General features: G+C 31.9%; 1 protein-coding gene across 1 annotated transcript in view; it reads right to left on the bottom strand.

Moving 5' to 3' along the window:
• The window catches only part of LOC130451071 (PAS domain-containing protein cky-1), a 228,265-nt gene that overhangs the window by 102,396 nt on the left and 98,711 nt on the right, over nt 1-27,158 (bottom strand). The window contains exon 4 of the mRNA XM_056789868.1: nt 21,990-22,051. Coding sequence (XP_056645846.1) covers nt 21,990-22,051 — 62 coding nt within the window. The remainder of the gene's footprint in view (nt 1-21,989; nt 22,052-27,158) is intronic.

Raw genomic sequence — 27,158 nt, 5'->3', positions numbered from 1 at the left:
AAACGATGTAGACTTCTTAAACCGAATTGTTACTATGGATGAGGTACATTTCTACGATCCTAAAATAAAGCAACAATCGATGGAATGACGACACTCTGGTTCTCCAAGACCTTAGAAGTTTCGTGTCTAAAAATCTGCTGGAAAAGCTCTTGCTTCAGTTTTTTGGGATTGCCATGGAATAATAATGATTGATTTTTTTAATAAGGGTAGAACAGTAACTGTATATTACTATTCGACATTACTGACCACTCTACGAAAGACACGGAAAGCTATCCAAAAGAGTTTTGATTTTGCAGGACAACGCCCCTGCACACAAATCTCAAGTTGCCAAGCAAAAAATTCGTGATTTAGGGTTTGAATTACTAGAGTTAGTCATCAGATTTGGCTCCTTCCGACTATAATCTCTCTCCTGGCTGCAAAAAAGTTTAAAAGGTCATAAATTGTCTTCCAACGAGGAAGTAATAAAAGCTATGGAGGTCTGGTTTGCAGAGCAAGAGAAACATTTTCTTGAAAGGTCTAGAGACGTTGCAGGTCCGCTGTAATAAATGTATCCAATTATGAGAAGAATATGTTGAGTAATAAAAAATTTTGTTTGGTTCGATAGTAGGCTAAAAATTTTTCAATATATCCTCGTAGATTTATATATGAAATGGTATCCATATGAAAGAAGCAGTCTTGTAGTTTTGTTCGGCAAAATAAAATTCTTGTCTGATTTTGGAAATAGTGCGATGGTCTGGGTATGTGGTTTGTATTGCTTTCAGGGCACTGAACCATATGTACTTTTGAGGATTTAGTCATGATTAGAGTTCTGCTGAGTAGGTAGAGCTAGTTGATGAAAGCTTAAACATAAGAGTCGAGGTTGTTGTCGCTACAGCTACTCCGATTTTTTGGAAGAGTTTGAATCACCACTGTTAATGTGAAGGTAATTAGAAACTTTGCTATTTAGCATTTTTCATGTTTTGACTCACAGAATATTTTTCTTGGGCAGGAAGGCTGGCGATAAAGGTTGAAGTTGAAGATTTGTCAGGATGCGTTCGAATAATAGTTCGATCTGTTTTATGACAATCTCGATAAATTTTGTTTTGTATCGTCCTACTTCGTTTGCGATCTCTAATATGAAAGTACTCAGTTTCTTCGATGGAAATTGTACATCTTTACTTTGCATCACAAATCACACACACCACCCTTTAAAATGTTAATTTTATGGGTTGTATTGCTGCTCAGGGCTTTACCTTTTACGATTAATATTCACGTTCTGTTCGAACATACTCAAATATAACGCAAGGCTTTCTCACAAAATAGGTATTATGCTATTTAATCAACTTCTATTATGAAGTTCTTATATTTTAACTATTCTTATTGTTCGGTTAACAAAAACAACTGGTTTAAACAGATATTCTACATGATACCTATAACATAATGTCCACATCGGTCAATAAAACAAGCTGGAAACTTTTTCAGTAAATCCCGACCGTGCTTCTGCTACAATAATAACAAGAATTCACAGTAAATGCATGTATGTGCATGTAATTTGAATCCAATATCAAGATTTAATATGCAGTAGTTCACACAGAACATGGAATACAATTTATGAATACACGGTAAGAGCCGGTAGAAGATATAAATATATTTTGTTTTCTGTATGTGGTTATTTGAAATAGTAAAACATAAACATCAAGTCTTAGTTTTCAGAATTTGTCACAGTATTATGGCTGTGACTATATTCTTCTGAAAGTCTTCTGAAATTTATTCCATGATTTGTTTGATCGTATCTCTTAGTAACTCATAATGTGTGATAATTAAATAGATCACATTTATTTTCCTTGTTTTCATTTAGCTTTTATTTGATTCTGATCTTTTATCATATAACTGGTGACTTTGTATTTTTACAGAAAACCTCTATAGATTCATGGATACATGGATATGTTATTGTTATTCTTAAATTATTTTCACAAAGCACAACAATTATTTCATTCATTTCTACAGTATCAACAATTATGTTGGGGATTAGCCACAAAGCCAAATAAGCTTAACTGTAACTTGCTTAAAGAATTTAGCATCGTCTATAATCAGCTTTTTCAGTAGTACCATCCGCTTGATATTCTATTTCAAGATTTTACAGTGAGTTTCACTTCGAGTGGTTTCGATATGGAACTTGCCGTTGTCTCTTTGTTGAAAAGATTCATATCACTAAAGGTGGTCCAAAATCGCACTATCATTTTCTGCTACTTCTTTTGCCACTTGTTTACCTTCCTCATTACCTCATTGTGAGAAAGGAGACACACAAATTTGACATTTATTTGTGATTCTGTAGTTGAATCACCTTTTTTTTATTTCTATGGTAATAGGATGGCAACTTGTCTGATTGAATTTAATAATTTACCTTTTTGGATAATTTGGAAGTTTCCTTATCAACTGATAGTTGTATTTCAATTGGAAGTAGTAAATTTTTTATTTCTCATTTGTAATACGTTTTTATATAGCATTTACTTCATCTACATATTTGATTCTTGTTCCATTGACCGTGAATCAGAATCCTTCAAGATTCTATGTCCGTGAATTTAAGATCTTCCTTCCTAGTGAATTGTCTGTTGAATAACCAGCTATACACTTTTTCTCTATATAAAACCTGTATTAATTTACCACAAAATAGTTTGTAATCGATAGATGACTCAGCTAGGAGTTAATAGAATATGTTATGTCTTAACGTAAATTGTTATTGCCTCCTTCTACTTGAATTATGTATTCAGCGGTTAGAGTAATTGCTGTTTGTCCGCCGCAATGCGTCTAAAGCCCATCGTGGGAAATTCATGGGTTCGGTTCTTAAATGAAACAATTACCTAGTTGCGTGTTTGCAACACATTATTGAACCATTCTTGCATGGTATTTGTTTTTATTTTTCTATATACCCTTTCATATATTCATTTTTTAAGAAGAACTTATTCATCTGGTTTTTTCACACGGGTTAATACAAAATTTGCATATCGAGGACGAATTACCATTTAGGTACTCCGAAATAATGATGCTGCTACTAGAACCAGTCGGAAAATTAAGCAACATTACTACGTTCTTCTCATATTTAATTCATTGGATTACAAAGAGGCAACTTTTTAGTCTTTCAATTATTTTCAGTTGACTAACCTATGCCACACAATTAAGAATAATTTCAATGTTTCCTAATTTTATTTGACTTATCATTTTTAAGAACTTTTAATATATATTTCGTAATGATTTGTCAGGATTTTAGGTTTCTGAAAATATGTAGCAGTCATCAATTCAATTATTCATAGTTGCATCAAAATTTATAAAATAGAACTTTGAATTTTACTTAGATTATTCAAGTTTTTTATCATTAATAGCTTTCTCGTTCCTATGTCTATGAACCATTTCTAAAAATCTCTCTTTTTGTGTATTTGATTCCGTTTCAAGAACTTTTGTGAATGGAGTGTATGTTTTATTTTATATTTCAAGGTCTCTTCATGCCCCTTTCAATATATTTTCTAAATACTGAGATAGCTAAGCATCTAAATTCAGGATTTGATAGTTGGATAGATCTATAAGCGAAACTTAATATAACTGATCTTTCTTATGACATAGGGTGACATGAATTGAAGTTGAAATATCTTGTCCATATAAAGACCAAGTTGTCTTTATATATACCATTGTCTTAATTTATATAATGTGATATCAATTAATTTTATCATTTTGTTTGGTATAGAATGGAAAACGGAAAATAACGGAAAAAAATGAAATATTTGTATCAATTTTACTTAAGACAGTTTTCTCAACATCTTCCATTATTAATTGTGCTATAACACTAGATATGGAAGCTCCCATAATCATCAAAAATTGTTCATATATTCCATTTTCATATTTGAAACATGTTAGTTCTTCAGCTTTGATAAATTCGTTTTAAGATATGTCTGTGTAATCTTCAATTTCATCCAATTTATTCATTATTATATCTATCACAATCATAAATATATGTTGGAGAATTATGCTTTCCCAATAATTCTACTTAAAAGGGTATACGAAAATATGATTTTTAAAACAAGTTTCTATCACAAACTACTGACCTTACTGGAGTCCTTACCTCTAAAAAGCAAACTAATTCTATGTGGCGATCCTAATATTGATTATTCCAGTGTGTGAGCTGGTCAAGTTTGTCTCCAGTCAATTTTTATTCTTTTGGTATAGTCATGCATATAACGGCACCAACCAGAATAACTAAGACCAGTTCTAATACTTTAGACTATGTCGTTTCATCGTATGATCCAGAATCCACCGACTTTACTATTTTTAATGCAGTTCTCTCCGATCATGAAGCAGTGATTTTCGGTAAAATGCAATACTAAAAATGCTTTTTGGAAATTATGCCGTATCTTTTCGGAAAAAAATTTTCAAAACTCCAAGCACAGTTGTCAAACAATTAACTGGAACATGCTCTCTGGTGATATGAACTTCGAATTATTTAGATTCATAAAAATACTAAATATTCTGGCATCTAATTCTTTTCCCCTCAGTCGTATTAAAAATAAGCAAAATAAACCCAGGTCCATTAAAGGTTTACATATATTTGCAAAAATTACGTGAAACTGTACGAAAAAATTCATCATAATTTGAGATTCGCCAATTCTCGTAATGTTTCTAAAGAAACATGGACCATTGTGAATGATCTAAGAAATAGGGCTTCTTCATCAAGCATAATCTCTATTTCACCTGATAACTTTAATAATTACTTTGTGAATGTATTAATGACATCAAAAATAAATACTCATCTGGATCTGATGAACTTGCATCAACAATGTTTTTAGTCTGCCCGATTGCACATTAAATCACCTTATCACTTTAATTAACGTTTCATTTCAAAATGGCACTTTTCCCAATTGCCTTAAGATGACTATAATTATACCTCTGCATAAAGGAAGAGATAAAAATCAAGCATCGAATTATCACCCAATTGCACCCCAGGTTATCTAAAATCATAGAAAGATTGGTCAAGGGTTTTATCATTTCTGTTTAAATATAAATTACTGTCGTTTGAAACGACATATATTACTAGATTGTGTCAATACTTGATATTATTTATACGCTAAAATATTGAAATAACTCAAATTCTGTACTCTATTATCCTCTGGAAATAAATTTATAACAAGCTGCTAGTAGATATTCCATTAAAAATTATAAGTATATCTCAAACGCCTCTGGGGATATATATAACAAATCCAAACTATTTGGTTAAAGTATAAGTTAACATCAGCACTCGAAATTATCAGAAATATCAAGGATTACTAATCTTCTATAAGTCAAAAACTTTCACTTACTTCATTGGCTTTGAATAGTTAAGTTCAATGAGGAATGCTTGTTTGTGAGTCAACACATTATTATCACATCATCATTATCACATTAGACGGAATACATTTTCAGTAGAGTTATATACCTACTTGTTTTTTTCAAATTTATTGCTGCAGTTTAACGGGCTCCAACTACTATTAAAATAATTTGGAACAGTGACTTATGTGTTTTTTATTTCGTATAGAATGAAAGTGGCTTTTAAGTAAAACTAATTTTGTCTTTATCTTACATCATACAAAAAAAAATATTTTATCTAGTTTCCAGCTAAGTTAGTGTTGATTACCTATTTATACAGAGCGCTTTTAAAATTTAATTGTTCAATTTCAAAAAATTTCTTTTGAATATGTGTGGTAAGTATTGTCGTGTATGATTGACAATGGGTTGAATTCAGACTATACGTTTGTTTTTAATGTGTTGGTGTCCAAAAGTCGTATTAAAAAAATGCTCATTCTAAATAGAATTTAGGAGGATATATTGAAAAATTCTTAGCCTACTACAGAACCAAACGAAATTTTGATGTCAAAATATTTTATTTCTCAACATATTCTCCTCTTAATTGGATACATTCATTACAGCAAATCTGCAATGTCTCTAGACCTTTCAAAAAAATGTTTCTTCTCGCTCTGCAAACCAAACCTCCACAGTTTTTATTACCTCCTCGTTGGAAGAAAATTTACGACCTTTTAAACTTTTTTTAGTTGACGAAAGTTGATGGTCGGACGGAGACAAATCTGGTAAATAAGGGGGTTGTTCTAATAATTTAAACCCTAAATCACGAATTTTTTGCATGGCAGAGATTTGTATGCAGGGGCGTTGTCCTGTGAAAACACCTTTGGATAGCTTTCCGCGTTTTTTCTTTTTAATTTTTTCCCGTAGAGTTGTCAGTAATGTCGAATAGTAATCTCCAGTTATTGTTCTACACTTATCCAAAAAATCAATCATTATTATTCCATGGCAATCCCAAAAAACTGAAGCAAGAACTTTTCCAGCAGATTTTTGGACACGAAACTTCTAAGGTCTTGAAGAACCAGAGTGCCGTCATTCCATCGATTGTTGCTTTGTTTCAGGATCGTAGAAATGTGCCCAAGTATCATCCATAGAAACAAACATAGTAAATGATGGTGCAGAGTCTTGGTCTTCGATTGTCAAACGGAAGCGAAGTGTCCAAAATTGCTGAAATTCTCATCACTCAAAGTATGCGCTAATATATTTCTCATCTTATATTTATGGAGGGTAGAGAGAAGGAGAACGATCGGTGTGTAAGAAAAAGTGTCTGTCAAAATGTGTAGCACGATATCAGCATCGTGGTGAATTTTAAAGGAAGCGCCAAATATTATTCACAGCCGCACAATTTTTTCCTATATGACATAGATACTCCTCCTCCGCTCCACCCCCATACTTATAATCAGGTTAAGGGCGGAAACTTTTTAGACAATCCTCAGTATCTTATAATCTTTTATTGCATTATCATCGAATTCTTCTTACGTAGTAGGTATACTAGAAACCATGTAAAAAGCATTGTCCGTCTTACCTTACTTCTCAGCGGAAATCATAATAATCAGTATTAACTAGTTGTTATGAATATAATGAATATTCACACACTGTTGGTTTATTGGTCGGCGTTTAGAAAACGCCCAACCTCCAACCAATCAGTTAAGCGAAATATGATTCTACAATTAAAATGAGGAAATATCTAAAGATATTTTAGTGGTTCTAAAGTCAAATATTTCCTTTTTTACGCACTCAATTCAATAGAATGAATTATATGATGCAATATTAAATTCAATGTTCGATCCATTATGAGAATCGCAAAGTGCAATTAAAACTTACTAATGAAATACAACATTGTCAATCAAATGAATGACAGATGATGAGTTAACTCCACCTTAATATATTCTTTTTACTTTCATAACTGAATCAATTTTCAATCAGTCAACTAGAGACGGACTATATATAATTCAATAGTTCTGGCATATATCAAGTTATATGAAGCAGCTGATTATTTTACTCGATACTATGTAACTCAAATTTTCGGAGAAAAATGCTTATATATTGTTAGTTTCCGCCACAAAACATACCCAATGAGAAAGTCAACTTGTGCATGTAAATTTCGGCAACACAAATTTAGTTCTGCTATTTACCAATCATGGCGCTAATGTATAGTCAACCAAGAACATTCATATGCTGTAAACACAGATATAGTAGAAGAGCATCAAGATGATAGTCCGGCAATTTACCTTTCGAAGAGTCATTGGAGCTTTCAACTGAATTTTCAGATTCCATTGCTACAGAAGACATGAATAGTTTTGACAAACAAAAATCGGATTTTTTGACTGTAGCTGGAACCAGTAAGAACAATTTAAATTATAGAACTATATCATTGTAATGATATGCAATCTGTTCAACTGATTTACTATTTTATTCCTGGTTAGTATTTATTCACATATTAAACTTTTCACTTTGCTAGAAAAATCTGTATTCTATCAGTTCTCATATCAAAATTGGTATTTTGACAATTTCTACTTATTTCCTTTAGTTTAGTTGAAATTATATGTAAATATCATTTTATAAATAAACTCTAAGGTGTTTTTCTTTACTGTGAGTCAAGGAAACTGCAAAATCAGAACTGGTTTTAAATGAATAATATAGAATTCTGTGTTGTAAATTCAAGTGAATCGCGCAAATATATTAGTTCTGCCACGTATCATCGAGGGCACTAGCATCGAAAATCCGCCATGCTGTTTCCACTGAATAACAATTAAGTTTGCATTTCTTCTTATTGTATATTCTGTGGTTTCCGTCATGTTTCTGGTATCATTATTTTTACGTAAAAAAATCAATTGAAGCAATTGAGCAAACTTGTTCCCACTCATGGAATGATTTGTTAGTGATTCTCTACTTCTAATAGCGACCACATTAACACAGTTGATCCTGAAGGTCTTATACCTTCATTAATTCTAACTACTTCTGAAATGATTGATGAAATATGTTCCTTTGTACTTTGCGATCTTTAAATAAAAGTACATATGATACTTACACAAGTTAATAGCTTTGCTCGCGGTAGTTAATTTGAACACATTCCTAATACATTCTGAATATCTTCTCAAGTTTCAAATGCGCATGTGCATACATCCACAAACAATTTATGAACATCTGGTTTGACATTCTTATGCTCAATGGCACATTTAAACTTTCTGTAATATTTTGTATCGCAAAATAATCTATTGTGGATAGTTTGCTTTTATCTGAATCTTCGTTACTAGATTCAAAGTGATCGGACATCTAAAATTCTAATCTGGATTTAAAACTAGCTAGGAGAATAGAATGAACAATTAACTGGCCGAAGATTTATTCTTGATAAGTACAATGTCAAATACCACGTCTTCTTAATTACAAGAACGTAGAAAATCACATAGGTTAAAGGTTATTTCGTGGTAAATATCACAAAAATGGTAAGTAGGACGAATGCGCACGCCCTTACCCAGATTCGAGGATACATTAGACGTATTTATAACACGTGCGGAATTGGAGATGTGTGCTCAAAAATACAGAATTTTAAATGTAGAACATACTTTATTTGCATCGCGAGTGGACAATTTCACACTGCGCTTGTATCTATGGCAGAACATGTTCAGGATCTCTAGAACAAAGCCAATCTTTCAACCGAACGGATATGGAATATTTTCCATGAGAGGTTACATACTAAAGCTCTCTGTGCGGTGAGTACTGCGATTGATTAATGCTTATCAAAATCTCGCATGCATTACAAATTCAACAAATGTTTGCCTATACATGTGAATTTTTCCGTCAATATGTCACAGTATTTGAAACTTAGGTACACCATAGATAAGAATACAGTTGCAAAAAACTCGTTATCTTTACTGCTTATTTATTAAAAAGAAAAACGTGGGTGTGCTTTCTCATTCATCTGGTATTATTATATGAAAATTACATGTTACGATTTATTGCATCATCCGCCGTTTTTACCTGATTTACTCCCGATTACTTTCAGTTCCCAAAACAAATAATGGCTTGGTGGAAAGCGATTTCACATTAATAAACATGAATGTTTTGTTTGGTTTCAATAAATTGGAAACTCGCTAGAGTAAGTTTGAATTGATGATTGAATCGTGATTTTGTTAGGAAATAGAATATATAATTGATTTTTTTATTTTCCTCATTCAATGAAATATTTTTTAAGAATCCATTCTAGTATATATGGAATCAGATATTGCATTTAAAGCACAGGAGAATTGGGAAAATGAATTAGAGTGGCTCACCCTATTTTTTATAAAAAAAAATAGGAATATTGATGCTCTAATTTTTTTTCTTTTTCTTCCTTTTTTGGTTGCGGTTAAGATCAAAATGAGATCAAAAAATACAAAAACCAGAAATTTTCCGATTTGATTCCGAAAAGTGTTTTCCAAATATTGTCGTACATGTTTCGGAAAGTAGCTACAAAAACGAATCTAATATTACTTAAAATATATTAATTTTGAGATTTTTTATGAGCAAAACCAACGTTCGTTTTTTTTTCATATTATTCGTTTTATATGTACTTTTCAAAAATATTACATTCTCGAAAAAAAATTTTAAACATAGTTTTTGGATTTTTCATTGGTCAAAAAGTGTTTTCGTTTTCAAACGTATGTCTCATTTTCATCTCAAACGCACCAAAAAAATGGAGAAAATAAAAAAAAGTTATTGAAAATATTAATTTTTTTTTTTATTTTTATGACCAAAAATATGGTGGACTCCACTACCAAATAAGATTAGGTTAGATTTTATTTAAAATTGGCCCTTTTTGTATGTCCTTTTCAAGAAATACTTTATGCTTCATAAAAAAAATGTTTAAGTACAGTTTTCTGAAACAAATGAAGGAATTTACGATTTTTGGATTTCTTGTTGGTCAATTCTAATTTTCAAAGTTAGGCCTCATTTTGCTCTCAAATGGAACAAAAAAATTTAAAAAAAAGTTATTAAAAAAATAATTAATTTTTCTATTTTTTATGATCAAAAATATGGTGAACCCCACGCATTTACCCAAATGGAAACTCGTTGTAATTGGTCAGTGTTAATTTGCGTTACATAAGTATAATTAAACATAAAATCATATATAGGAGTGAAATCAAATGTCTGATATAAACACTTCTATTACATCAGTTTCACTAACATTCTTCGATTTATAATAAATGATTCAACAATATAATTTCGAACATACAGTTCTAAATTTCTTAATGTGGTGATCAAAACATATTAATCAACGTGTATAACATGAAACAGCTAGTTAATTTCAAACAATACCAAACCTAAGAAATATCAACAATGAATACTAGTTATAAATTTTTTTCGTTGTATTAGTTGTTCACTTCTCTGCTGGATGCGATTAGAAAGCAGTTTCACAAAACGTACCAACCCGCAAGGTTAAATAAACGTGAATCATAAATAAGGTAAAAATACATATTCTCATTCTCTCATTTACAAAAGAACTCTTTTTGACCCTGTACCCACTTTTTAGGAAAACCTACCGATTTTTTCACACGCGGGTACTTACTTAAATTTGCATACTTACCTTTCGTTTTATAATGCCGCTAATCATTACCATTAGCCTAGATTGTAAGCATGCATCGCCAATATTCGATATTGGAGGTAAAGTCTTCGAACATTGCTTGTGGTTTCTTTCCCAAGGAAGCGTTTATTCAATACGCTAAATAATTACGATAAAAAAATCACGGATAGCTTTTTAAGAAAATCAAATTGAAGAGAATTGCTCAATGGGAAGCATGCGTTCATAAATAGTCCGAAAATATGTAGCTTATTATAACGAAATATGAATATAAACTGATTTTCTAGTCATTAGTTACCGAATCAATTATATTACTATGAGCAATTAGAAATAGGAGAACTTCATAGGAGAGAATAACATTTTTTGTACAAATTAATAATTTTTTGTTCATTATTATTTCTTTAATTATCATCAATAATAACATTGTTTGGTATTTGATTATTGAAAATGAACAATTAATGATCTAGACCAGTGTTTCCCAACGTAGGGACCACGCCCCACAGGGGGGTAATTTGATTGTTAAGGGGGGCAATTCGAAAATTGCCATGCTAGATTTCGGTGCCAAATTTAATTATTAGGTTGACGAGACCAAAATATCAATTGGGTCTATGGTGTCGTTAAGTCTGTGGCAGACAACAGGCTCCGCGGGAAACTACTTGATTTTATTTGTATTTATTTCAATTATTTCAATTGAATGATTTATTTCAGCCGATAATCAATTAAGTGGTGCAAGCAAAAAAAACTCTCGTCAATATTCGGATACATATTTGGGTCCATACTCATTGTCCACGATGAGCGGATTCTTCTTAGTCTTCTGTGTCAGTAATGCTTGACCAACGAATCAATGATACGAGGTCATCTTGAGGCGCATTTGAAGATGAAAAGTGCTCATATTAGGTTTGATTTGATATATTCTAAAACTTTGAAATAAGAGCAACGTCAAAGTCTGTATTTACTATTCGTACTTCAAGTAATGATCGTGTTTTTAAGGCTACTTATCAAATTCCTTATTCATCGCTAAAACCAGAAAAAATCGTACTATAGCAAAGAATATAGTGAAACCGTGTTACTAATATGATGAAAAACAAAAATGGCTGTTTAAAATTGATTAGAGATGCGATTCGCTAGACTCGCCTGTTCTGAATGGAATACTAAATTTAGTAATATAGTGTGTTCATCTTTTAAAGCTTATACCAAACGTGAATTTCACTTTAAGCTATTTTGTGAAGTAATGAACGAAGACTATGTGAGATTTATATTTCAAACTAAAGAAAGATGATTAGGGAACCTTTTAAAAATCGATGGTAAAGCATTTATGAGTTATTTAGCTGATATCTCTCAAAAACTAAATATATTGAATGAAGGAATAAATAATTTTTGTTATGCAAATGCGAAGATATTTGGTTTCATTACCTTTATAGAATTTAACAGTTTCTTGGCTCTAAAAATGTAAAGTGAATCATACCGTTTTATTTATCATTTTCAATCATTCAATTATACTTTCTACTGATTTAAAAGAAAATTTTTTTCATTTAAGACAAATTGATCTATCAAAATGGCAGGCAAAGTTAGTGGATTTGTCAGATATATCATGAAGAACTCACAGAATTGCAAAAATCAATACTGATCTAGACAAACAAACTTAGATTTAGCATTTCAATTCTTGAATTCGCAACTGCTATTACTCTTAAAATATTTCCGAAATCTCCCAGATTGAAGTTTCCAATTGGTTTTATTTTAACATCAATGACCAATACACAACTCATTAGGCCATTTTCCTTTTAAGTAACTAAAATCAATCAATCAAAATTTTGACATCCTGTAATTTGCCAATGAGCTAATGCTGAAACTGAAAATTTCTCCCGTAAATTCGGTGATTCAATTACCAATCGATATCAAATATGTATTTCACACATAAAGCCTCATGAAAAAAATAGTTATTCATTCTGACAGCTGTCAGAAAAGTAGATATATGCGCTAGCAATTTTATGCTGTCAGTAGATTACAGTGAACGTTGATCGTAATATTTTACAGTGCATAAAAACTTTACTTTTCATTTACATTAATTCAGAGATGGGGAAGAGCTTAAAAATTTTTTGTTCTAAATTTGACGTACAGAACATTTTTTTGTTTGTTTGTAAAATGAAACATAAGTAAATGTTCTTATGGATGTTACTACTTTTTATTTCTAAAATTCATTCCTTTCACTGACTAATTTATGCGTGATTAATATAATCAACCATAAAAATAATTTACAGTTCAATACTACCTTAATATTATTCAAAATTAGTCCATTATCTCGACCAAATTGTAGTAAATCGTAACGGTGGTCTCCAGACTTTATACTATTGCATTTGTTTTGTTTTAGACACATGCCATGAGCAAATGAAAATACACGCACGAAAAAAAACCAACAAAACGGCTTCAGGCTTAAGGCCAGGAATGTCATTCATGCCATAAATACCCTAGAACAAATATTCTGCAAAAAACATAGAAATTCATATTCGGTTTTCATAGATTTCAAATGTATCTACTTATCGAAGAAAAATAGTAAACCAAAACATTTTCGCGTGAGCATGTAACAGGACCGCACTTCGCATTTAAGAAATAATTTGCGGTTTCATACAGCAGATTAATAATATAAATAATTATGCACAATTATTATTACAAAAATATACAATGGTAGCGTGAAGTGAATACAGAAACCGAAAAAAATATGTATATTGAAACATTGAAATAAAGTCTTCATTTTCTATCTTAATAAACACTTTTTCTTATTATCTTATTTATATTAAGAGGCTCAGCTTGCAAATAAATGACTATATTCCATATTTTGGTGTCAACATTTTCCTGGACATATTGAATAAACTTTTGCCACTGATGAAGTGTAATCCTTAATATATAGCTTAATGAAAAATTTTTTATATCGGTAGACATTTAAAGAAGATACTCCCGAAAAATTTGCCGTTTTCTCATCATTTTTTTGCATTTCGTTTTCATAAGAATTCACAATCATTTGTTTATAGCTAGCTTTATAATAAAGCTTTTTATTTCTCTGCTGTACTACACCTGATCTAACGGGTTCTTCAGCTATGTAGCGCTTACCCTCCCCACGCGCTTTTTATTTGTGGTATATTATGGTGCCACTAATTTGAACCAATAATGATACCGCGCCGCGTTCCACCTAGTATTTTCACGTGCTGATCACGCACTGATCATTGTTTTGGTTTACTGTTTTTATTCGATAAATACACTAGAAAGCAAATGGCAAATCAAATAGAAATAATGAAGGTCTCAAAAACATATTAACACTTATTAATACCTGTATGAATCAAAGAAATACTAGTGGTAATTGCAAAATTTTATAACAACACGTCTATTTGTACTAAATAGAGGGATCAAGATCCTCTATGTCCTGTAATATTTAATTAAGTACATGGCAAATTTGATAATAAATTAAAAACTGTATTGGAACAGAAAAGCATAGATTTAAGGTTATCGCTCACTTTGATTATTCAATGAGGACAATTGAAAGAGAAGTAAAAGAGTAAGGTATGATAAAGTAGAATCAAGTCTATGATCGGAATCGAGTAAAATTTAAAGATAAGTATACTCTATAAGTAAAAAAAGAGTGGAAAATAAGAATAATTCTGGGAACCGACGAGACAGAATAGTAAAACGCAAATTTAAAAAAAATAGATAATGGAATACGAAGGAATTTACAAAAGCACAAATATTATAAGCGACGGGACAAATAATAAGAAAAAACATCAAAAAATCATTAATAAAATTACAGAAATGTTTAGAAGAAGATAAACATATTTAATAGAATAACAAAGGGAATAGAAACGATAAACTAACAATTAAAATGTGAAACCAGAGTAGAGTGGAAAAGATAACGAATAAACTAAAATAAGTATGAGACATATGGGTCGTAATATTCGGAAAGCTCACATTTTAGCGGAAGAAAATTCTCGATTAACCTTGAATATTTACGATCGATGGTGTGTTAATAGAGTGAAAATAGAGTTTTAAAGGAAAGGAACGGTGTGCTCAAAATATAAATTAGGTAACAGTGAAGTTTGAGTTTATTGTATGAATAAATCAGAGAAAAAGAAAAGTAAATAAAATAGAAACAAAGAAATTACACTATTCAAAAATGTTGCTGAAATATTATTGCACACATTTATTGTGTAAGTTCAAACGTAAATTAAACAAGGCGTTTGAAAATTTAAAATACTTTCTTAGCCTTCTGAAGGAATACTACACATATTTGCTGGATCCAAACTTGGCTATAACAGAAGTACATTAAAGTTAACTCGCGATAGTATTGAGAATGGTTAACTACTTATCGCACAAACAAGAATCCAAGTAGCGGCGCCCAACTCTGCATCATTTACAAACTGATGCATGCTAGTCATTTGTTGAAGGTGACGTGGAAAATCAGGGTTATTAGCCATAATTAATGATCTTATTGCTTTCCAAATAAGGATGATATTTAACCTGTACTAGCCAAATTCAAAAATTACTGTTATAACTCTAATAGCTCGTGTTATATTCTCTGATGGACAAATGTTTTAATTGAAATCGTGAATGATTAGTAATCAATATACAAGTGATTTTAAAATTTCAATTCAAAACGTTATTTAACACTCATACATCAATTTATGGGATCTAGATAAAAAAATTTGGAAATAGCGAACTGATGATTATATAATATATAAAATGAGTAATCATATTGATTGTAGATAAGGTGAAGTTACAGGCTTTCACTAGTGATCTTGGTGACTAGAATGGAAAACAAACGATTGAAAATGTTTATGAAATCTAACCGTGAAAATCCATATCTAAATCAATTGAATAAGTTTTATGCTCAAAACTAGACACAGCTATTTCCCAAAAACATAATTATCTACAGTCGTTTTGTTGTTGAAAAATCATATTTGAAAATGATAGTCCTATATTTGATAGATTATTTGTTTGTTCATTCATACTTTTCTAGTTGTACCTATAAAACGTATAACACCAAAAGAAGTTGAAAAAAATTGAGGAGAAAACAAAATCGTTGATGCGACTTATAATGTCAACCTGTGGAACTATAATTTACGTCTACTTTCTCCTCGAACTATGGTGTAGATATAGTAAATATTAGTTGTACAATTCCAACTTTAGATACTAAATCGATGTTCATCACGCCTCGCCACGATGTAATAACCACTAGTATTATATGACACATCTGAGTTAAGTCTTGGATTGCAATCTTAATTACATTACTTGATTTTTTCCAATATTCTAATAGGTCTCTATCTGCATTCAATTCAATTTGTGATTCCTAATCAACACATAACGTAATGTAATACGAGTATGATCCAAGAAGTACCTGGCCCAACCAAAAAAACACAAAAATTTCAGAAAAAAATATATTTATTTTTCATTGTCATTACTTTTTAGCTCCATATAATTTTCCCAGCGATGTTCAATAAGTTCGATACCCTTTTTATAACAAGAATCATCAAGCTCCTCACGATAGACATTAACTGCCGACATTACCTCTTCATTGTTGGAAAATCTTCCACCACCGAGCCATTTTTTAAAGTGTAGGAACAGAAAATACTCCAAGGGGGGAAATATGGCAAATAGAATGCATGAGGTAGCAATTCCAACTTTAATTCATCAATTTTGGCCGTTACAATAATGGATGTGTGAGCTGTTGCATTTTCTTGATCAAACAATACTTTCTACTTAGCCAAATGCGATCGTTTTTGCTTGGTTTCTTAGCCCAAACGTTGCAATAAGTTCGCATAGTACGCACCTTTGAAAGTTTTCCTTTTTTACGATTAGTCAATGAAAATTATTCCACGCACATCCCATAAAACCGACGCCATGATCTTGCCTGCCGATGGAACGGTCTTTCTCGACTCTGAGGACTTCATTTCCACTGCTTGTATTTTGCTGTTTGCCCTCTCCATCAGTATCCAGCTTTCAGAACTAAAAGCCAAGATCGTTGCATACTTTACATAATTAGCTATCCTTTGTAATAAAAAATACTGTAGCCACGAACTTGGTATCACGTTTCTCGTATGTAAGTCGAAGTATTTATGTTTCTAGGTCACAATGAAGTACCCAAGTTGCAGTTATTGTGACATATCGACAGTAAAACTCACTTGGACTACGTTTGAAGGAATTTATAATACGAGCTTTTTATCCACATTAAGCAATTGCGGCACCCATCTTGCAGATAGCTTACTCATATGTCACTTTTGATGCAAAATATTGCATATCCATTTGGTTAGGTTAGGTTGTTTACTGCATCAGCTATCTCACGAATTTTCATTCGAAAATCGCCAAGGAGGCGAATTTTATGAACTATTTCTTAACTTTGAAGAGGAGATAACTAGTTCAGAATCACTCCATGGAAGGAGGCAGTTTCTAGGTGTCTCCAATTATTTTTCGACATAGAAAATAATGTATAATAAACATACAAAGTTCCTTTTTTCAATGCTCCAGTAACGAAGGCAATTTTTTTAATATTAGTATTAAAAACTAATCTATCTGTCAGATTTAATTGAATTTTGATAGATAACATAGGAAACATAGGGAAAACTAACAATACAATCACTGTAGCAATAACATTGACAGATTTTAATCAGAATTGATCGAAGCAGTGCTGGAGCTCTGCCGTTTTTTGCTTTACCGTTTCCATCGACTCAAATTGGGTCTCTTTTAAAGCAGATTTTATTTTCGAAAACAAAAAAAAAAGTCGCACAATCTGCCAAATCTAGTGAGTACGGTGGGTGTTTGGAGCACTGGAGTGCGCTTACTGGCCAAATACTTTTGATTTTTGGCACTAACTTCGCACAGACTTTGTCATGTGTAATTCCTCGTGTAAAATTTTTCTAACCGTTTCCTTCTCGGCCTTTACAGCCTCGGCAATCATCCGGATGCTCATTTGACAATCTGCACACACAATTTGTTTGATTTTTTTCACTGTTTCCGGAGTTGAAACAGTCACAGGGCGACCTGGGCGCTGGTCATCTTCAGTGCTCTCTCGTTCCTTACTAAAGCACTTACACCACTCAAAAACACGCGCACGAGATAGAGAATTGTCGCCATCGGCCTCTTGCAACAATTTATAGTACTCAGTCGGAGCTTTTTTCAATTTAACGAGAAATTTGAGATTGATACGTTGATACTATAATAGTGACGGAAACGTGTTTTGGGACTTGCATAGACAAGATATCTAGATACTACGCACTACTTGATTTTTACCCTGCCCGTCTAGGGCGCCCTCTAGGCGCGCAGTCTCGTTATTTAATAGCCAAACCTTGTATTGTACACAAAAGTACTGAAGTTATATATGTAACTTAATTACTTATTGAGAATTTTGAAATATATATCTCTACCAAAACTAGATTTCTTTGACATAATTATTCCAAAGGCTATACCAAGAAATAAATAAACATCTGCAATGAACTTTATTTCAAAATTTGCCAGTCCAAAGCTCACCATTTCGTTGTTAATTAACAAATAAATTTCGAAACACTCTGTAAACGCTAAACATTTTGTTTGATTTAGATTCACACCAATAATCTCATAACATTGATTGTAATTTAGTTTTATTTTCACAATCACGTTTTATGAGCTTTAACCAACCTATTGCTAGATATTACATTATGCCATTGATCATTGATTATGTATAAGTCTTCATTTTTCAGCATCGAGATGAAAATAATAATAATATTATAAAGAATATTTTTCAGCATTTGTTACCCGACAATGGTTTCATCTAAATCCAAACTCAAGAGTCCAAATCAATATATATATATATATATATATATATATATATATATATATATATATATATATATATATATATATATATTGATTTGATTCAGTTTTTTCCTGATATCCATATTACAATGTGGTCATCACAGTTTTCAAGCAAAGTATTTCAATCGATGAATCAGAAGAATAGGAATATTGGTGTAACCCCTTATCTTACTCCATAGGACTAAACTAACCTCTGCTTTTTTTGCGTATTAACTTGTGATAAATTATTGGAACCAGCTCAGCAAAAAAATTACCAATTGATTGCATTTCGTGAAATATTAATTGATATATTTAGCTAATAGCCAATTGAACATATTTTATGAGGATGTAGTTTATTTTAATTAATTTATTGTTCAGAATATAACAACTTGCTTTTCTACTAACAACAATAGAAGTTTTTGTTTTCTATATTTATTGATTTCATAATACGTACAACACATCGATGATTACACAATTTGATTTTTTAATACTCTGGTTTCCTAATGATCATCGTCGTTTGTAGTTTAAATACAAACATTTCCTTTTTCTTTCAAGCACTTCAAAAGTATTTTGAAAGTTTGTAGACTTACTGAGGACCGGTTTTCAGCTGTTTGCGTACTGAATAAGTTTACGGGTAGGGTACATTTTCGGCTTACCAGTCGCTCTGAAAAGATATTTTGTGCGTGATCCTACATCTCATTGTTCCACCTTCAGAATACGTAGACTGGACGAAATTTTTCTGAAAGTTTTAGTCCCACTCTCCAAACATCACTCCTTCTCTATGGCTTCCTCGCAGTTGCCTTCGTATAGTTTTAAAGTAATATTAACGGGGCAGTCACCGGTCGGAAGACCAACTACCAGTTTAATGTCGTTTCTGGACATCTACAGTAGCTCATCGGACTTCTAAGCTGATATGGCTAGGAATTTTTTGGATTGTCTTTGGCTTTGAGTGTTTGTCCAGTAAGACTCCATCTGATCCTTCAATCATATATTCACTTGTTGAGGCCACAGTAGGGTTCTGAACCAAAATATGGAGTTGCTTCCTGATTACTGTCGACTAATGTTTTCAGAGTTTCATTACATTTCTAGTTAGCTTGGACGTGCACTCAATAGCTTCAAAACTTTTCTCCTTCGAAGATGTAAATATGCTTTCTAGCGAGGTTTTTATTCAAACACCACTGAAGACATGTGTTTATTGCTAGCAACTTTCCCTGATGAAAATTGAGGGGTTTTTCTAGTGGTATGTAAAGCTTGCATATTGGTCCAAAAATGCCCAAACCAGCTCTTTGGACTACTGAAATCATCTTTATAGCAGAGGGATATATTTCAAGCTTGCAGGATATTTTTCTTTACTCATGATTGGAGGTTAATGATTACCACTTTGAATGGGATGTCTGTCTTTATGTTACTATACATTTGGTCCATCAATTTGTCAAGTTTTACCAATTCCAGAATAATTAAGTTAGATGTTAGATTCCCTGATTTCAATGTTTCTATGTGGATTATCTTGGCGTATGCCACTAAATATTTTCTATTTAAACTTTAAGGTGAAGGGATAGCAGGTTTAGCACCACCTCTAAAACAGTAGTGGGGTATGTTTACATGGCCCCTGTAATGCCCAATAGATCTGCCTTTGAATTTTGTTATTTTTAAGCTATGTTTGTACCGCGTACAGTTTATGAATAAAATAACTTGTTTCTTGATTCCTAATTAACGGACATAGACTCATGTAATTATGAAGCACGAAATGACTCATGTCCATATTTAATTTAACAAATGAATTAGTTTATAATACGTTTGGAAAATGCTTTTATATTCATGTCAAAAAAACTAGAGAAAATAATTATGAAAATAACAGTAAAATTATTGATGCTAAAATTAATGTCACTGTTTTAAAAGCGTTGGAAGTTAAATATTAATCGTTATAATTTTTTAGTTGATTCATTCCAAAACGTGGAAAAGTGTACAAAGCATGACACATTAATAACAGTGATATTAATATTTTTGTCAATCAATTTAGTCTTATACTACGGTTTTTTTACGTTTCAATTTGATTAACTATGAAAGCGTGTTTACAGTGTTTTTAAACTATATAATTACGTATAGTGAGGTGGACCACCATCTTGTTGAAACCAAATATTGTCGTTTGGCATGTTGTTATTGTCTGAAAATGTCTAATAATGAAGTTTTTTTTAATTGTGATTGAAAATACCTACCTGGATTTGGAAATACCCGAGCCAACACAGATATTTTCCAATAAATCCTTCAATACAAAAGGGACCAATAATTTTGTCGCCTATTATTCCAGTCCATACATTCCATACAATTATGCCTATTTACGTTTCCATTGATACAAAAAATGGCCTTATCGCAAAACATAATATTTCTTAAAATATTTGGATCGTTTTGATTGTAACATTTTCCATCATTATGTCTGCAAACTCTTCACGTCAATCAAAATCGTCGTCTGACAATTCTTGAATCAACGTTACCGGATATTTGTCTAGTACTCAAGTGTGGATCGTCTTCTAACAGGACACAAACATCTAAAGATTTCAGTTGATGCAGTTTTTCTGCGCCCTGATTTGGATAAATCCTCCACTGAACCAGTTTCGTTAAACTTTTTTACTAATTTACTGACAGTAGATCTTATTATGGGATTAAGGGGTTATGGGGTTAAGATATAAATTATTAACATTGTTACACGTTTCTTGTTGACTTCTACGCCTATCACCATATTCTAATATCATTAAAATATCAATTCGTTCTTTTTTAGATGAATGATCCATTGTGACTTTCAATAAACCTCAACAATAATAATTTATTGAAACGTCAAATTTGTTATTGTAGCAGTTTTAGTTCGGCGGAGATAAGCAAATTTAGCTAGAAATTATGCCATTTAGGTATAGGAATCAATACATGAAACATAATAAGTATTTCTTAAGGATTTCTAAAAACACAAAATATACAGGGTGATTCATTTTAAATAACAAAGTTGATTATTTTTCCGGAAAAAGGGAAGATCCGGCAACAATGTAGATACCACAATAATACCGGTCGTATCACAAAACTCTTGCGCATAAAAAATTATAAAAAATCGTATAAGCTGTTTCCGAGATAATTGAGGCGTTCCATACATAAAACTCACTCTGTATAAGAAAATAATTAAAATAATTGTATTGCTCAACTGTTTCTTGTTTATTGTGATAAGTGTAAATGTAGGATGTGATATCATGTGAGAATTACAAAGTCGACATACCTTAGAGAATCCGATATTAGGTGTTGGCGTTTGGTGTAATCCTACATCATGGCATTTGAAAGCTACAACAAAATAAAATCATTTATAACCTGTATAATTAGAAAGAAATATTTTACATTAAATGTGCATTAAACATTACCTTTACTGCCTTAGGAATATGAATTAACATATTAATGCTAGATGCACCTTATTCATACGAAAGTAAAAACCCTGAACTAAATATAGGTGGTAAATGGAAATAAATGTTCACTTTATTGGATCATAAATATTGATTATTCATTTTTCATTAGGTATGTGGCAAAAATCACGGAAAGGGAAATCGAATAAAAAATTGTTCGTTATGGCTGCCGAAGAACTAGAAAATACAACTTTGATAAAATGGTTCGTTGCATAATAACTTTAGAATTTTTAACGTTTAAAAATTTTCAAAGATATTTAATTTAGTTTAAAAAACTAAGAAACGCGCTTTAGAGCACATCAAACTAAAAAGTTAGAAATAGTTTCTAAAATAAACAATAATGAAGCTCAGTTTCTGAAGACGATAAATTGGTTATCGAAACGCGCATCAGACAGTGTAATTTTAGGTGTTAATGTAGTGGTAATGTGAACAGTGTGTTCAGTTTGTAATAATGAATGAAAAATACTAGAAATATTGTGAAAAAAGCGTCGGGCGCTCGATGTAGGAGAAATATGGAACAAAGCGCCCCACGTTTTTCTCACAATAATACTAGTATTTTTCATTTATTATTGTTTTAAGCTTATTTTAAAATTATTTTCAACTTTTTACTTTAATGTGCCTCAAAAGCGTAATTTTTGGTTTTTTAAAACTATATTTATTTTCATATGCGATGAAAGCGTGTTTTTTGATTTTTTCACACTACTTATTTTAATTAATATCCCCTTAACAGCTTTGTTGCTTATATACCTACATTTTTTTAAACTTATTTCGAAGCGTAACGGTGTAGTTAGTAAGGTTGTCGAAGTGCTTAATTTCCATACGGAGATCGGAGATCGGAATCCTCGAACGAAATTCTTATTAAATACTCAATTGCTCTTAGACTCAATTTTGCAAGTGAAATTAAAACCTCAAACGTCGATTTAAACTATTTTTTTTCACGTTTTATAGGTAGCGTTTACTGACAAACTTCGCTTTAAACGTTACCGGTGGTCTGGGGGTAGTTTAAACTTCAGTTTAACATGAAACGGAGGATACGAACCTAACTTTTTAATTTCTACAATATTTGAAGGGTTTTGATAGAGTGATTGGCATTCGCACTCAACGATGATGATGAAAAAATTATCAACATTGTAGACGCGCTGAGAAAACAAAAAGTTCTTAGTTCTAGAGCGAATCTTTAAATTATTCCACATTTTTCCAATTTGTTGTGGTTCCATCGAAAACATAACCGTTTTTATTATTTTCATCATCAAATTCTCTTGCCAACTCCTCCTAATTTTGTTTTGTTTTCCTCTTAAGTTACCGTATCACATCGGAAAAATTTTGATTATATTTGTGAAAATGTCTGTTTAACTGTGACCTATAAAATGGAGCAATCTTGCTTATTCTTGGTTAAAACTAGAGTTCAAACCATGATTTAAACTTTATTTTAATCACCGGTTTTACCCTAGGTTGTTAAATTGGCCCTTAGTCCAAAGAAGAGTTACAAACTTATATAATCGTGTTAAAAAATTTATGTATCATATAACATTGTGCAGTGATCACACAATATTATTAAAATTAGAGAACACAACGTTTAATATGAAATCATACATTCTTTCCCGGAAACAAGTTTTTGTCTACTTGAACTAAGAAGTGTCACTTAAAATGCTAGCTTATATTTAAATAACTGCCGTAGCTATATAATATGCATAGGTAGTAATTATCCTGGTCATTATTATTACACGGTATAATGCCTAGCGTACTGGGCGAATACAAACATAAAAATACAAAATGAATTCTTGATTCGATTATGATCTCTTAAATTTACAGAAACAATACATATAAAAGATACCAGCTTAATAAATATGAAAGAAAGTGATAAATGATAAAACTGTTGGCAAATATAATGTGATACTGCTCAATATAAGAAAAGATTGAGGAATATATTGGTTTATATATATTTTTTATAATGTCAGTGACTAATGTATTGAAAATAGATAGAAAAAATATACAATGGCCTTATTTTCAACTTCCTATGGTCTCAAAGAAAGTCGACGCCAATGACTTCAAGTAGAGTACAAAACAGGCCTTGACACTCCCGGATATTCCGTAGACAAAGAAGTAATGGTGAATCTACCGATTTTTTTATTAACCATTCTGTCAACTCGTTCAACCAGGTCATCTGAAATGACAGATTTGTGTTCTTGGCCCCCTTCATCATGGCCATCTTTAAACATTCGACAACATTCACGCACAACACCATCACTCATGAAGGTTTCCCCATACATACGACTCATTCTCCGATTTCTGCAGCGCTATTCCTTATTGCTTGTAGAAAACAAATCACACTTCGCAATTCACACTTGGCGACAGCATCAATAATATCGGACATGTTTACGTGGCTGTAGCAGAACGCCGATTAACGCCTGAATGTCAATAATGCCGGAGTGTGTAGTCCGAGAGCTTCGTAATCGCCCACAATGCATGCCCGTTTTCTTCTGCTTGCGAAGCGTCTGCACGGAGCGATCGGAGGTTGAAAAAAAACCGGCCCTCGTATAAACAACTGAGAAGGTATGTAAAATCGATCGTTTATAGAACACATCCTCTGGATTTGGAAGATTTGAAGAGAAGCTACAGCTACATATAACAACCAGGTAGAATTTTTTAGAAATTTTAGTGAGCCTTGATCACTGCATAGAAATCCCTATTTCAATTTGAGATTTTAGACATTTGTTTCCTCTAGACCGTTGATGTGATTCAGTTGAAAGCCAACTCTTGTAAATGATGTCTGTTTCCAATACTCACAAGTATAGCCCATGGTTTTAACCAAACGTTCAGCAAGCTCTTTAAGACCTTGGTAAAACCATTATCCACTAAATATTTCGGCATTGATAGCTCGACCATCTATGATGATTTCGAATACTGAATCTTAATAATAACATCTAACACACACTAAGACTTTCCGCTCTTTGTGACGGGTTCTGGTAATTGTCCTTCATCTAACCAGTGATTTTCTATGTTCGGGTTGCTTAGAATATAAGTAATAGAATTAGAAACTAGTCTTTTAAGCAAGTTTAGGCATGTTAAAATTGAGGTGTACTAATTTTCATAAATGAAAACCAACATTACTTATGAAATACTCTTTGTTGCTTCGACACGTAAAACGTTTATTTGAAAAAAAAACTATTTCCTAATAATAATCGTAAGTCTCATGGAAAGTTGGGAATATTTAAAAATTTTTTATCCTCGATAAATAATTTATAATCTATTCTATATGCACAATGCTTTGTTAGTTTGTAAAAACACGTTTTCTTTATCATCACCAACCCCAGTCAACTTTCCTTTGGGGTGGTAAATACCCCTTGGTAAGATGGTTGTTGGTGGCAAAAATGGGAAAACATATATTTCTGTCTTTTTCTAACGTATGAGGACTTCTGAAAAGATCTCAAAACTTCTGGAATGGTCTAGAAAGTTCTTAAATGAATGCAAACTATTGTAATCGATTTAGAATGCTCTTTAATTTATCCGAATGATCTGCTTTTTATTATGATCCATTTAGAATGATCGAGAATGTTCTAGAAATTTTTCGAATGATCTGGAAAGTTCCAAAATGAGTGCAATTTGTTCAATTTATTATGATCGATTTAGAATATTCGAGAGAGTTCTAGAAATTTCTAGATTGATCTAAAAAATTCTAAATTGAGTACAATTTATTATAAGCGATTTAAAATGTTCGAGGAAATTCTAGAAATTTTTGGATTAATCTGGAAAGTACCAAAATGTGTACGAGTATTATTATTGATCTAAAAAACCAAACCAAAGTGATGTACATATAAATATTCTGGTACTCGAGATTTCCATGTCTGATGGTATATAAACCGAAAGGTGCAAAATTTTTACATATATATTTTCCATACCATTAAGGGGGTATCCTGGTATAGATAGCTCAAAAAATCGATTTTGTTGTGCATAAATCGAAAGAATAACTTTTCAAAAATATGCTGTTAAAATTTTAGAGTGAAATTCAGAGCGGTATTGATTTTATCGCTACTTTTGTAAAGGTTGCTCGGAGCGCGGTACAGGTAGGCAGGTGCGCACTCCGACACAAAAGACCCCCGTCGAGTAGGTTCTGCAAAAACATTTGCTCCCCGTTTATAAAGATCTGTCAGAGGATGATTCGTTGACTAGGTGTATGGGCGGTTACACACAAAACGCCAATTAGGGTTTCAACTCCGTCTGGCTCCGAAGCATCTGCACAGTGGCCCAAAAACTGTTGAAATTGCCGCTTACATCTCGAGTGAAGCTTTCAAGGAATTCTGAATATGATGAGGGTCCTGGAATCGGAAATTGGCGGAACAACGTTTGCTTACGCCGAGATCGTACACAAAGTGCGCGTAAAGCGGCAGGATCATCGGACCGAAAATTGCACGAAAGAGGCACGGACTGCGAAAAGAAGAAAGTTAGCTGAAGGAAATGAAGCTTTTGAGTAAGCAGAAAAGATCCTTTATGCTCCAGGAATAGCCGACTAACTGAAAAAAAAAATATGTGATACGTAAGTATAGACTGAAAGCTTATTTTCATGTACCGCAAACTTTAAACGCGTTTTTCTCGAAAACAGTTTTTTTCAATTTTCCCATTTCACGCCACGAATCATTCAGCGAGATTTGGTCGTAAAAAAAAGCATTTTAAAGGAAACTTAATTATCTAATCCATGAACTAAAGGGATTTTGCGAAAAAAATTGCTTAACTATTTTTTGCAATAATAATAAAAAAAATTTTTTCAATAATCTGCCATTTTTTTGGAGAACATTTATATAATGTTTAATTTAGTTTATGGATGAGATTGATGTGACAATAACATAACAATTTGATTTTTATGCTTATGCAAATCAAGACGAAAAAAAATGATGGTCTTAAAGTAGTTTTAACTTTTTAATTATTTATATTATTTGTAAGAATTTTTTTTTCAATGTTTTTGAATAATAAATGAGCATGTGTCAAAATTTCAA

This window comes from Diorhabda sublineata, chromosome X, assembly GCF_026230105.1.
Source record: "Diorhabda sublineata isolate icDioSubl1.1 chromosome X, icDioSubl1.1, whole genome shotgun sequence".
In the NCBI taxonomy this organism is placed as follows: Eukaryota; Metazoa; Arthropoda; class Insecta; order Coleoptera; family Chrysomelidae; genus Diorhabda; species Diorhabda sublineata.
This window is presented reverse-complemented; position numbering and strand designations above follow the sequence as displayed.